This window comes from Thermobia domestica, chromosome 2, assembly GCF_964235325.1.
Source record: "Thermobia domestica chromosome 2, izTheDome1.hap1.1, whole genome shotgun sequence".
In the NCBI taxonomy this organism is placed as follows: Eukaryota; Metazoa; Arthropoda; class Insecta; order Zygentoma; family Lepismatidae; genus Thermobia; species Thermobia domestica.
The window spans coordinates 118462799-118477810 of record NC_137455.1 but is presented as its reverse complement, the minus strand read 5'-3'; the positions used below and the strand labels follow the sequence as shown (position 1 = coordinate 118477810).

At 35.9% G+C, this 15012-nt stretch overlaps 1 protein-coding gene across 1 annotated transcript in view; it reads right to left on the bottom strand.

The window, feature by feature from the left end:
• Positions 1-15012, bottom strand: part of LOC145674998 (b(0,+)-type amino acid transporter 1-like) — a 221889-nt gene that overhangs the window by 75086 nt on the left and 131791 nt on the right. Inside the window, exons 6-7 of the mRNA XM_081745347.1 lie at positions 9341-9437; positions 6354-6398 (exon numbers count right to left, since the gene is read on the bottom strand). Of these exons, the coding sequence (XP_081601473.1) occupies positions 6354-6398; positions 9341-9437 (142 nt within the window). The remainder of the gene's footprint in view (positions 1-6353; positions 6399-9340; positions 9438-15012) is intronic.

The following is a 15012-nucleotide window of genomic DNA, read 5'->3' as shown; positions in this document are numbered from 1 at the left end:
TTTCACTAGAATAACTAGGGGAAGTACAGTTGAGGTTTATAATAAACCGTTTTCTGGAAATGGTAAGAAAATGGTGAATTTGTGAGGTAGAATGAGATTTTTTAAAATCTCATGCTTACTTTGTTATATATCGCCATGATACTTGTAGGATATATTCTTGGAGTACTACGGCTTATTTCCAGATAGTTTTCGTCTGTCTGATGGCAGCGTTTCCAGCCAAACTAATTAATTCCAACTATTAGGTGAAAAATTCGGAAAAATTCCCTTTCCTCCTCTATTATTACCCTCTTACTGGCTACATTGAAACAAACGTATCACTACCTGAAAGCTTCCTCTTTGCCCTACAGAACGCACCATAAAAAGTTTCAATAGGATAATTAGAGAAGCTGTAGCCTCGGCATATTTGATTTTTGCTTCTGAGGCGTAATAAGTGTCAAAATTTCATGTGTATGACAGAATTTTTCCCCCCTCTTTGAATGGAAGCCAGCGACTTCAGGATTTCACTGTACCTTGTCAACACACCAAAGATTTGTTTAGGTGACTTGAACCCATATAGCAGCAGTGGTGCTAGGTACAGAAGATTTTGAAATTCGGTTAGGGAATTTGTTGTAAATTTTCACCCCTATATTTCCCTCAATAATTTTCCACCCGTTGGCGACAATGCAATGCAACTTACACCAAAAAATACCCACTTCTATTTTCTAAAAAAACAAGACCTTAACCATATCAATCAAATGAATAGTTTTTGAGCATTAAGTCACTAACTGGAAATGTAGGAAAACGACAAAAATGACCTGGGGCCGAAAGGAATAATCGCACAATTTTGCTCGTATAGGTACAAAGAAACAAATGATTTGTAAGTTACGAGGGCTTCGACTCAAGTTCTGTTGATTATTTCAATAATCTGCCACATAAATCAATAAATAATAGTTGCCAGAAAAAAACAGACTTTTGAAAAAAACATGAAAAAGAACGATGTTTTTTATTGAAAAAAAAACTTCACAGAAAAAAAACCGTTTTTTTACAACACTAGGTCCAAGTAGTTTTGATAGTCCAATGAATAGAAGAAAGTGCATTCAAGACACTATAGGAATCCGTACATATACATGCGTGTTGGATATTGTGACGTTGTATTAATAATAATGCATGCCGAATACCGAAGGCTTCGCCCTCAAAGATGGTAAAAGACTGGAAGTTTCAAATGTTGAATAGTTTTGAGTTGTGGGATAAAAACTGCCACACCAACAGGTTTATGTTCGGCCTTTGATGCATCAGTGTAGAGAAAGATAATGTTTGAGGGAAAACGATCTATAAAACTATACCAAATATTTTTATTTAAATTTTGAGAGAGATGTTTATTTTTAGTATCAACATAAGGCGGTAGAAGAGGCTTGATAGTAGTCGCATTGGTTTCATATGCAAAGCTGAAGCACAGTACATGCGGAAACTTGATAATTTTCGAACTCAAGACTTTTAAAAATAGAAAAGCTTTGTAGAGCCATGGTAGCTTGGAACCATATGATAGCTTGTTATGTCTATTCTGTACTTCTAATTTCCTCAATTTTTTGAAAAGCGATGAATTAGTAATAGTGAATCGGAGTAGAAGATATTTGCAGACCAGTTTAAACATATTTATAGGTAAAAGGAGCCGTGGTTGATTCCTCTAAGATGACATTGTTTGAACAGAATCGAGGCTGTGCAAGTATTATTTTTAATGTGGAATGCTGCAGCTTTGCTAGAGACATATAGAACTGTGGTAATGTAGTGGAGTAAATAATAATTCCACAGACAATCTTAGTTTCAATGCATTGTTGAAAAATGTTGTATAATGTATGAGGGTGAATGTCCCATTTTTTCGAACTTAAGTTGCGAAGAACGTCCTGTACTTTCTTGCAGTCTTGTATAACTTGAGTTAGATGAGTTTTCCAAGTTAATCTGTAGTTAAGGTATAATCCTAAATATTTGATGCATGTTGTACTGGAGCTCAAAATTTGGAAGTTGTAGATGTGGAAAATTGTTAGTTGTTTGTGTGAAAACAATATATTTTGTTTTGGTCCAATTAATTTGTAAGCCGTTTTCCTGACACCAAGCTGAAATTTTTCCCAACGTATGCTCCAGTTTCTTTCGTCCACTGCAAATCATCAGTGATGAAGTAAATTAGTAGGTCATCGGCATACAGAGACGCAGAAACAATTCCTGTGAGAGCTTGAAGTAAGTCCACCAAATAAATATTTTAAAAAGTAGGACTGAGTTTGCTGCCTTGTAAAAGGCCCAGAGAAATTTGTCGAGAAGTGCTGTATGTCTTGTTGAATTTAAGATATATTTGTCTATTGATAAGAACAATGTGAACAAATCGAATAAATGAGGCCGGAATGATTAGATGTGCCATTTTTGAATCAATATATCTAGTTGGACTAAATCATATGCTTGTTGAAGATCTATATTTACAGCCATAAGATATTGACGATGTTGGAAAGTGATCCATATGTCTAATATGAGTGGGATGATAGCATCTATTGTTGAGATATATTTTCGAAAACCGGTCATATTGGGGGGTAAGAGCTGGTTGTGTTCCAGATACCATTGTAAGCGGGTGAGAATCAGCTGTTTTAGTGTTTTTAAATAGCATGATAGTAATGTTATCGGTCTGTAACTAGTCGCTTTGCTAATGGGTTTGTTAGGTTTTTACATAGGAGTAATCAAAATTTGTTTCCACATGCATGGGATTTGTGAAGTTTTCCAGACTATTGACCAATGCAGTAATTCCCTCCGAACCAGAGGAAGAGATGTTAAATGTTTATAATGTATTCCATCCAGACTTGGGGATGTGTCTGTCCGCTTTTATTGACTTTTGAACTGTAATCAGGTCCTCCATTTTGAACGGCTGTTCTAATGTAGAGTGTGAGCGGGGAGAAAAATATGTTATTAGATCGAGGCGATTATTATTCACAGAAGACGGTGTCAATTGTTGATGAAATTCCTCGATCCAAGTATATCCAGGAAGCTGGACTTTGCTTGGTGCAGATAAAAGAGATTTTTTTTTTTTTTTACAGTGTTTGAGAAATTTCCAGATATTTGTTTTAGGAGTTTGATATGAAAAGTTGTTGCAGAACTCTTGCCCATGTTGACGTTGTGTTTGACGAAGTATTTTTTTGGTAAGTGTATTCGCTTTTTGATAAGCGATAAAGTGGACTTTTTCTTTGGTGTGTAGAAAAGTTTTCCAGGTTCTTTGACGGAAGTTAAGGCATTGTTGGCATTCTAATGTCCACCAAGGAAATTTGGCTAGAGGACGGCGAGCAGGTGGTAATTTAGAAGGATATGCTGATTGCAGTTTGGAATGACAAACTGCCGTTTTAAGAAGACTGTATCAAAGTTTCTTGCTGCATGCTGTTGTTCTAAAAGGGTATCGAAAAACAACTTTTTGTTTTGGAAATGAGAAGTAACGCACTTACACAATATGAAGTCCAATGTACAGCTGTGGCAATATGAGGTAATTTCGACTTGAAAGGGGAAGTGTGACCATTTTCGGTAGTAGGTAGTTTGCATCTTGATACTACCGTTAAGGTGGGAAAATGGTCACTTCCTAGAGCGTCGTAAAAACATTCCATGAGGAATAAATGTAATGAGTTTTTTGATGAGTGAAATATCGGGTGCACTAGCAAAGTTATACGAGATGCGAGTTGGTGTAGCATCGTTGAGAAGAGGGTAATCACTTGTTGATAAAGCTTTGATTAATTGTAGAATGGGTGAATTAGTACGGGCTCCATCCCACCAAATTCCTTAGGTATTGGTATCACCGGTTATGACTTCAAAGTTATTATTATGAAATAGTTCCTGTCAGAAATCTGTTTGAACGGTAACCGAGGAGCGAATATAAATGTTGGCAAAATTAAAATTTCGTACTTGAAGTCCTAAAACTTGGACGGTATGAGGTGTGTGAGTTAAATGTATCGGAAGTTTGGTATAGGGGATGTCATGACGGATGCCAATGGCAATACCTCCAAAACTATCTTCTTGAAGTTGTTCGATGATCCGTTAGTTTTTAATATGTAGCATTATATGAGGTTTAGACCAGGTCTCCTGCAACATAAGTAAATGTGGGTGAAATAATTTACTGAGGTGAATTAGTGCATAACCCTTCCCTTTTGCACTTTGCATGTTCCACTAAAGAAGTAATAAATTTTCAAAAGAATGTAAAACCATTAAGAAGGTATTTAGTGTTCAGTATACAAGTAACTTGTTGAATTAAATTATCCAGTATTTTAGAATTGGGTTCATTAGTAAATCTAAGAGAGGCCGTAGTCAAGAGTTATTTTATGGCTTTTATTTGATTGTTGAAAATATCATTGAGGCCGGATAATTCCCGATTCCCTTCCTGAACACGTTGTACAGTATCAGTAAGAAAATTATGATTTTGACGATTGTTAATAGGGCCAGATGTAGATTCGGAAGTATTAAGGCCGACAATGGAGTTGTCAGAATGTATGGTTTCCGACGGACTAGTTTGTGCGTACAGATTGTGAAAAGGTGTTTTACCTTTTATGCGAAAGTTACCTTTATTATCAGATAGAAATTTTGAAAGAGTAGGTTTCGAGGGTGGAAAAGGGGGAGACGGAACGGTAGACTTAGAAGGAACCGCTGAGGGGGACAAGTAACTTCTTTTACTGTTTAGATTAGATTGAGAAAGCGGAAATTGTTCATTATGTGTGCCTTTCCGTCTCTTTTCAGGCGGAGCTGCAGTAGAAGAGGAGGAGGAAAAATTTGGATGGATATGATGTTCGGGGCCAGTAGAAGAACTAGAGATGTGATTTGAAATCCATTTGTTAAGAGGATGAAGATACGTTGTCAACAGGAGATTGTCGGACCATTTCACTATAAAGTGTACGAGGGGAAGAACACTTGTAGAAGTATGAGGTTGTTTAGGAAGAGTTGTTAAGGTACTTGATTCGTTAAATGATATATGTAAATTAGCCATTAATTGTACAATTCTTTTTTTTTTTTTTTTTTTTTTTTTTTTTGTCGGAGTCGTTCCGGGCATTGGTCAGAATTAGCTCTATGATTACATTTACAATGATAACATTGTAGGGAGTTAGTGCATACATTAGATGTATGATTTTCGCCGCAATTAATACATAATTGAATCCTAGCTATACATGAACGTATCATGTGACCGTGTTTTAAACAACAGTAGCTGGCGAGAATTAAAAGTAAGTATAATAGTTTTAGTAGGTGTCTTTGTGTAATTGTCTCCTTTACGGAGAATTCGTCGCGCCCAAGTTATCGGTATATCAGAATCAAGATCTTGTAAAAGGTCTTCTGTGGAAATGTCTACATCCACATCTTTGATTACACCCGTGGAGTACAAGGCATGATTAGGTATGAATGCCTAAGGCAAGGTATGAATGATGACCAATCTTGCGTTTTATGAATTGGATGAGTTAAGAATTGATTTGTCTCAATACCAGTATTAAATGAAATTTTATGGAGGTTTCTACCTATTGTTTGTATTTTATATTTCACAACAGTATGTATCTATATTCAACAACAGTGTCTATATATTTTTCTTCTCTCGTAACATTAATTAAAGAACTAATATGGGAGTTGACATGACACAATTAATTAAAATATTTAAAACGTCTGTAATGGAAATTTACGCCCGTTACATGTTCCGTGTGAACAATTAATTAGATAAGAAAGAATTCTTTTGCATTACACCTCTCCGCTTATTTTCGAACATTCATGAAGGAAGTAACCCAGAATTCACCACGGAAAGGTGGCTACAGTTCGAGTCCCACCGAGTACTAATGTTGCACGTAGTGATTCATATATTACTGATGTCGTTTCTATCACCAAGTTCACCATTCTTTCTATAGCACGACTGTGGCAGGGTAAGGACATAATTGGACAGGGATATAATAGATTCATCAGCCATTGGAACCGTCCTCATATTTTGTTTTAGCTTAGTTTTGATATTTTGTTTTATCAGTGGTAGCTCTGAAAGCGTGCATGATGACCATTTAATCATATCGTTTGGATCGACATTTTTCACAAATTTTATTCTTTCCATGGAAGAATCAGCATTGCTGCTAGTTATATACATTTAGAAATATACAGAAAATGTTATTACAAATATTGTGAGAGGATCAAATTTCTATGTAGCACTTCCCAGACTTTACCTAACTAGATAGCTTCTTTACTATATCAAACCTTATCTTTTACAACTTATTATAGTGCACAATACTGTATATGGGAACAAAGTCACTAAAATGCATGAATGGTTCATTTTTTTAGTGTAATAGTTTTAATGTAAAACAATTTCTCTTTAGTACTAGAAACTAAAATGTCAACTTTACCTGTTTGGATTAATTAATTCCTCTGTAGCCAAATTAAGATTGTTCCTGAAAACAAGAACAATAAATTATTTTGGAATGAGAGTACAATAAAAACAAAATACTATTCAACTAGCTAAAATTCCACATTTTTCAAATCAAAATAATTTTAAGTTTAAACTCATTTTATTTCATTTGTATCTTTTGTGCTTAATATAGTTGAAGTTCTTCTAAGAACGAGCGGACCTCTAACAGAGTGGCATCGATTTTGACTATTGTCAGCACTGAAACACAGTGAACAAAGTATGGAATATTATATTTTTATCGCAACCTTGTGTTTCATCCTGTTTATTCTTGTCTGCGAATGGTAAAACTTCAGTTCTGTTTCAATATAATATTTTCATAATAGGAATTATTATCTGTCAATATAATAGGAATTATTATATTATGGGACAATTAAGTTATGCTCTTAAAAGCAATAATAAATTATGAATAGAATTTATAAGCTGCTATATAAACTGCGTACGAGCTACGTTCTTTAAATGTAATGCACCCTGCTGATTGATTTTTGCATGCCATAATTTACATGTGGAAATTCTTGTATAAACTTTCTTAGGATTCTCCATTATACATATAAGAATAAAGAATAACATTTCAGCCAGTAGTTTCTAATTTTACTTCTTTGTAGTTTGAGAAATGTTACATTACAATAGAAAGTCCAACTGAAAACTGACATTTATTCAGGAATTCATGGAGGAATGCTGGGAAAAGTCTTAAAAATGGACAAAATAAAACACTATTGCTTTATCCGTTAGAGTAAGTGAATGAGCTCTTTGGAAACGACTTAAAGCTGTAAGAAATTCAGGGAAAAAAGAAGGCCAATTCTGATAACCTTTCTCATAAAACATGATGTCCGATTACAGCCAACGATAATCTATTCAAGGAATATTTCTATGCGTAAGGTTTGTGGAACCGTAACAAAGAACCAGCCACTGGATGCAATGTGTGTTGTGCTACCAGTGGTGGAATTAAACTTGATAATGTTACATGGAGGCAGACACATACGCAGGAATTTATTTCGGGAGCGATCAAAAACTTTGGGGGTCCAAATACAATATGACGATAAATTTTATTAAAATTTCTAAAATTGCCCCTAAAATTAAACTAAATTTAAAGAAAAGTCGGGATTTCGAGAGGGTAGAGATTCCCAGGACTCACACTCTGCGTACGTCCCTGCAAGCAAGCACTGATGTGTTTGCTTATGTGGAATATTTGCTACTCTATCAGCACTAGCTTCACTCTCTTATGTTAGAGGCATATCCCTCAAAGGGTATAAAAATGCACGAATATAAAACATCTCATTGCTTTTTATAATTTGAACTCACCAGTCGCGTTTTAACACTAAAATTAATCTTTAAATACCAATAAACACTGCTTCAGAAATGTACAAAAAAATTGCCTTTTATCTTCCAAATTTACTACGTTTAACCACCTTACGAAATTAAGTGCATACTCTTAGGAAAATTTGGTTTACATTTATATCATTAGACTATTCTGTACTGTATTATTACAGTCCCTGACCCTTAATTATTACAGTTTATTCCGACACTTTATTTATTCATATTTCTACAAAAGGACGATCATTTACAAGTGATTAACCTATTGTTTCACATCACATAGTAACAGATTCTTTAATTACCAAACAAATAGTTTAAAACGTTGCTCTTGTTAATTGTAGATTATGGAAGAACTACACAGAATAAACTTAACATAAAACGCAAGAAACATTGCAGAACTATTTATGTTCCCACTTTCAGAGATACCACAGCTCAGTGCTGAGACTTTTCTGCATCAGAAATATTCACGGGCATTTTTAGAAACAAATTTAATACAGGTAAACTGTTTATAGCATATACACATGCAAACTGTTTATCGCATATCAGCTTAACGTGTCATGATTATGCACTTTAGGCTAAAGGAGACAGATGATTAAAGCAAGTGAATGATGATGGAAGAATCTGTGAAATGAGAATGTGGAAGGAAACGCATGGACACGATATTATCCATCCCAACTTTCTTGTCAGAGAATTGAACCAGGGCCCCACAGCTAAGAAATCTATCACAGTCACCGTGCTGTAAATTGAGATGACATATATGAGGCGCTCAGTGCACAAAGGATTTAAGTACACTTTTGGTCTCCAGATATTGTAAATAACTCATAATATAAAAAAGCAGTGTTCACCTTTCCATATATTTAAAGGGAGCGTTGGGGAGCACGGTGGCTTGCTGGCAAAGCGCTTACCTCTAGTGCGTGGGGTTTCTGGTTCGATCCCCAGTCAGGTAAGTTTGTGCTGGACAACTTCTGTACTTTCTTGTCCGTGGGTTTTATCAGGGTACTTCCGTTTCCTCCCACTTTCTCACTCCACCAATTCTTCCATCATCATTAACTTGCTTGAATAAACGTCTCCCTTAGCCTAAAGGGCGTATCCGTGGGACGTTAAACTGAAAGATTTCATTTCATTTTAAAGGGAACGTACAAACTTTGTCTCGTCTTCTCGCGACTTTGGTAATTGGATTTGAATCTCTTGTGCTCTGAGCTTACCATATGTAGCTGTCAATATCAGTACGTAGTACCGGTACCACAAATAATACTTAGAATACTGCAATGAGAATAAGGCACACACGAAAAGAATTGGCACGACTGAAAACCTGGACAAAATGCAAACTGCGATACATAAGGACATAACAAGAACCTTCAAATCGCGACTATCCCGCTCAAACCGGGACATATGGAAACCCTATACATAAGTATGGGAAGTCTTTTAGAATGATTCTATCCACAGGTATCACAGCAAATTCGACAAGAAAGGAAGAAATAGTTTATTGACATACATTCAAGACTCCTAAAATAAGTTCCGTCTGTTTTTTTTTTTCTTTCTACAATTTCCCTTGATATCAACCAACTCTATATACAAATGTGTAAGAGATAGTACTTAAGAATTGAGACTCACCAACCATCGTAAGCAAACAGTCCTGTGTAGAAAGCTCTTGCAATACTACCAACAGATTTTGTACCTTCAAAGCCCAGCATTAAGTTCTCATAATGTCCTTTAAAGAAAGAAAAAAACTTTCAGAAGTAGACTCGACCATCTAAGATATTAATTTTATTTATACTTGTTTATAAAATAGCATGTCAATAGGAGTTTACCCTAGCAACTCCCAATAGAACCTACGTAGGTTAATGATCGGCATGATTGGTTTATAGGTAATTGTAAAAATGAAGTTGAAAAATATGTTGGCCCAACGTATGAGTTTAAGGTCTCTATTGGCCAATTAACAATTTGCGCCATTTATCTAACAATTTTGACCTTTTACTAGCAATCTCAGTAATAATTTTACTTGTTTCGTTGGCAAATGCTCGGTAACGCAGCCAATTACAACGGGCCAACGTTGGCAGTTGGATAACCTATCGTTTCCTATTGTTGAGCCTACTGTTTGTGCTGCTAAGGGTAGTGTTTGTTTATTAATAATGTTATTTATTTATCAAGAAAGCTCAAAATACTACCTGTAAAAATATAGGATTCCATATTTCTAGATCAGAGATGGCCAAATGGCGACCTATGGGATGGATCAGGCTTGCCAACTATTATTATTATTATTATTATTATTTAATGTACGACTTGTTCCTTTTTCTAAACTGCTTACGTACAAGAAGTGTGTAACTGACCATCATAATATACCTGAATCGAGACTTGATTTTTAACTCTGAAAATGTTTTATTAACATTTTCGTTATCAAGTCCACTTTGCAAGGTTATGTCCTTCGTACAGGGCCTAATTTTAGAAAAAGTCATATTTCATGTAATTAGAACCTACTTTAAAATTTTAATAATTGAAGTTCTAATTGGCCTACACACATGAGACAAGAAGTAGGATACGCAGGATAGAACAAAGATTTTGTAAATGTATGACTTTCTGAGTGGAGGGGGCGGAAAAAAGAAAATGTTCACATGCTTAGTTCTTACTTTATGTTGGCCCACGATGCGTTAAAAACTTAAGCATCATTGTTCTAGACTAGGGGCGTGATTTGAGGGTGGGAGCAGAGAGGCAATGAGAAACACATGCTTTTTAATAAACTATAGGTATATACTATATACTAATAAAAAGAAACGTGAAACTCTTATGTCAATGGATAATCTCTACCCATCCCGCCAAATCTGAAATAATGTAGACTAGACTAAAATTAGCCGGAATACCCAAAGAGAAATTACAGTATATTTTTAAATATGCACTTATTCATTGGTATTGTTATTGTCGTTCGGACTGAGAGTGTGTGTGTGTATTATTATTTTGGTTGTTGAAAAGAAGTAATAAAATGGAAGAAGCAGTTTCGGGAATATCTAAACGATAGGAATCTAATTCTAATGCATATATGTGCAGCAGCTCAAACATGTCTTCAACCTTGGGGGGACGAGTAAGATCGTTTCCATAATCTTTTTTTTCTTTTTTAAGCGATGTTGAAAATATTTATGGAGTTAAAAAAAATGTTGTGAAGGATCAAGGGAGCAGAGTTGTCTTCAACATTGGGAGGTGGGCAGATTTGAGGCTTATTCTGGGGAAAAGTCAATTTCATTTCACTTTCCCTTGTGGCAATCAGACACAAATCGTCGCATTTCTTCCCCCCCAAAAAACATTTCAAATCGGATTATTGGAGGAGACATGTCCCCCTCATCCCCCCGGGATTTGTGCCACTGGATATGTGCAATCTCATTGAGTGATAGACAGTAGATTATTTCTATCAATTGTGTGTCGATGACTAATAATAGCGGATTCTTTTTATCTTACAAATAACGTTTACTTACGTTTTGGAGGGAAAGCGGGACATTTGGAGTTCCGAACAATTCTTTCCACTATTCAAACCGCAAGTGTTTATGGCATCTATAACGAATGAGCGCTCTAAAGAATATTTTCGCACTCCTTATTGTCTGATTTCAGGTGCGAACACTGTCACTGTACAATAACCCCAAATTTTTGATATGCCTGTACAATCCGTAACAACGAAGTGAACATTCGGCTCACCAAATGCAGGATATTTTTGTCTGGAACAGCATACATTAACTGTTCGGAATAAAGGTCAGCATTGATAATAGTACAGCCGTTAGGAATGAACTCGGAGTCAATTACATCCTCATAGTTCTATCTCATACAGAGAATGATTATGTTCGAAACGACCCTGTTTTGGAAGTTGAAGGTAGCTCAATCAATTTTTTACTCATTCGAATTTCAGAAAACACTCTTACTTTTCGTCGCATGTGATAATCCATTTCCGGAAACGCACATCAAGTGAATTTTGCAGCAGTTGTCGGCACACATCTAGTCTCCTCTGGGCCTAAGCTGGAGTCAACTCATGTGATAGTTCCTGATGGTTTTTCAGAGTTCGTGAAGATATACCACAGTGGACTGGGGCATACTGAGTTAGTTTGACAATCATCGTGTGTTGGTGGATGAATCTTTCTCAACGGCTTATCGTAATACCTCAGAATCTGTTACCCTGGGCTGATCAGATCTTCACTGATCTTCCACATTTTACAACCTGGATGAAATTTCTGGAACCAACAAGTTGCTAAGTTGTAGTTTACTACACCTTTCTCTTCCGCGTGACAAATGTTTTGGGTTGATGCCTCAGCGTTATACCCAAATTCGAACTCATACAGTAATAAGTACGTATTAGACACTGAGCACTGATCGTCACTGTCACTGAAAACTGACTGAAGATACTGACGGAGTGGTGGTCGCCGTGTTAAATAATCCACTTTTCACACTACTTCTTGGGCCAGTTTAACCCCGTACTAAAGGTCGATCACGGCGTACACACGCTTGCTGTTTGAGTTGTGGAAATATTGCAAGACATGAATTAATCTTTATTTTTTTAAATTATCATGTTAGTATTATTTTAATTTCAAAAGTTGTTAAGAAGGACAGAAATAAAGAAAGAAGTATACGTATAGGCAGGAAAAGAAAGGCTAAATAGGGGAAATTCCCTGGCTTTTACCTTACAAATAAATACTTGGAGATATGGCAAGACATAAGGATCATTTACGCCACGTCACTGCTAAAGAGACAAAGAAAAGTAAACAGAACAAATTGTTGCTCCGAGTCTTCTAACTGCTATATATCATAGGTTAAAATCTAATTTACTTCACATTTACTTTATTTTAAAAAAATTTCAACCATTAACTTCCGATTACACAAATATTATAACAGATGTAAATATGATTACGGCCTTTGTCATATTTTAAAATAATAAAATTGAAACAATGCAGTTTTTAAGTTACAATTGAGGCGGTATATGGAAAAAGGGCATATATTCCTATATGCCCTTTTTCCGGAGATCATTTTAGCGAATTCTCCAGTCTTTCAAGAATATGTGGTGAAATTTTCATCAAGATATTTAAAAAATTGAGGTTGGTACTTCTGTTTTTGTGTCGTGTGCAGAGCTGTATTTTGGCGGTAATAGATTCGTAGTGCAGTCCATTGTGTTTCGTGGTGAATATATCTTAAACCCAAACATGAACGCCAGTAACAGCAATGATTCTAGTATTGCGGAAAGCAAAAAGAAGGATAAGAAAATATATATTCAGCGAAGAAACAAGAAGAAGGAAGATATTAAGCGTAAGCATCTTCGAGGCGAAGAGTATGTCAATGCTGGAGGGAAACGTATCAGCAGCAAAAATTTCAGGTACTGTTCTAACTGTTGTCTTAAATCATGTTGGGAACTGTTTTCTGTGGATACACAAAACGAAATATTTGCAGGATTTTACAATCAACAGGAGAAATCATACCTAACTCATTTTTAGCTAACTGTATGAAACGTCGTCTGGAAAGAGGACTGTGAATCCCAAGAAGGAACATTTGCACACTTGGTCGTATTCGTTGTTTGTTAACGGAAGAAAAATGCCGGTATGTCAGCAGTTCATACTAAAATTGTTACTAGTGTCCATGAAGCGGCTGCGTGTTATTCAAAGTAAACTACTGGCAAATGCAGACTTCAGGGAAGTAAGGGGGTCTCACGCGAATAGGCCTCACAAACTGCAAAACAATGTGTTGGAGCTAATGGCAGAACATTTAAATACTATACCCCGTGACTGCAGTCATTATTGTTCGCATAAGACTAATCTAAAATACTTTGAGAATCCTAATCTATCGATAAAGAAACTTTATAAGCTTTTCCGCGAGTATTACAAAGAGAAATCTGGCACTAATCTGCGTATGAACTACAAAACATATTTCCGCTACTTTTCCACTGAATTTTCATATGCCTTTGTTAGACCCAAAACCGACACTTGTGATTACTGTGCTGATTGTGAACTGACGTTGAAAGACAATCCCGGTGCTTAATGTGCATTATCATATGCACTTCATAAACGCAAGGCAGCAAGACGAAAAGAAATAAGGAATCATTATGTGCAGAAGGCAAAACAGGATGGACCTTATGCAGAGTCGTTTTGATGCGTGATTAGTGGCATGCTAAAGAGTTCGACTAACATATGTTCCCTGCAGTAGTCAGGTTTTTAGTATGACGCTAATCATTTCGTCAAAACGACTCTGCATAAGACGGGATATGTCTTATTTAGTGATGGAATTTGATTATGCTCAAAATTTTCCTGTTCCACGCCTAAACGTAAACACACAGTTTTACAAACGACTACTGTGGCTCTATTGTTTCAATGTGCATGTTTCCAATTATGATACATCGTACTGTTATTGTTTCATGGAAAGTGATGGTAAAAAGGATGCTAATTCAGTGGCTTCTTTTTTTGTATGACTGTTTAGTGAAGAAACTTCAAGAATACTCCAATGTCAAGACGATTGTATTGTTTTGTGATGCAGCTGGAGGTCAAAATTGGAACCTCACTATTCTCAAATTCTTAGCGTGGTTTGCCAAGACCAATGATCTTGAAATAATACAAGTATTTCCAGTACGTGGAAACTCATTTTCACAATGCGATCGCAGTTTTAGACTTATTAGGAAGCACATAAGCAAAAAGGAAGTCATAGAAACAGCGAAACCATATCTTACTGCGATGGTCTGCTGCAGACGCAACCCCAGTCCGTTTCAAGTTCTAATGGATAGAGATCTATTGAAAGAATGGGAGAACGGATTAAGCCATTTGTTCCTATCCAAACCTGTCTCTAACCGCCACACATTTACGATTATGAAATATGTCATGATAAAGACGAACCAATCTGGCTCTCTGCTTTGTTCCGAAAATTACTCCCTGTGTATAAGCCATTCATTTTTTGGAATCAGAGGGCACCGCGAGACCGTATACATCTTGACCTTGAAAGCATGCCGTATGCAGAGCTCAATCGCCTGAAAATCAGAGATGTAACAGCTCTATACAGATTTCTGAAGGACGAAGACAAAGAGTGGCTGGAAAAATTATTTGATCGTTAGACTTCACCTTCTGGAAGCATTTGCAATTTGATGCCATGTTTATTGTATGTAAATTTGGTAATAAACATTGTATAATGTAAGTAATTTGGTTATTACATTTGTATCTATGGAAAAAGGGCATATAAGGTATTTTCTAGATTACATCATTCTGAAATATTTTTTCAACACAGCAAGTATAAATGTCTATAATTCCATACATTAAATTCCAAAGTTTATTTTTATCATA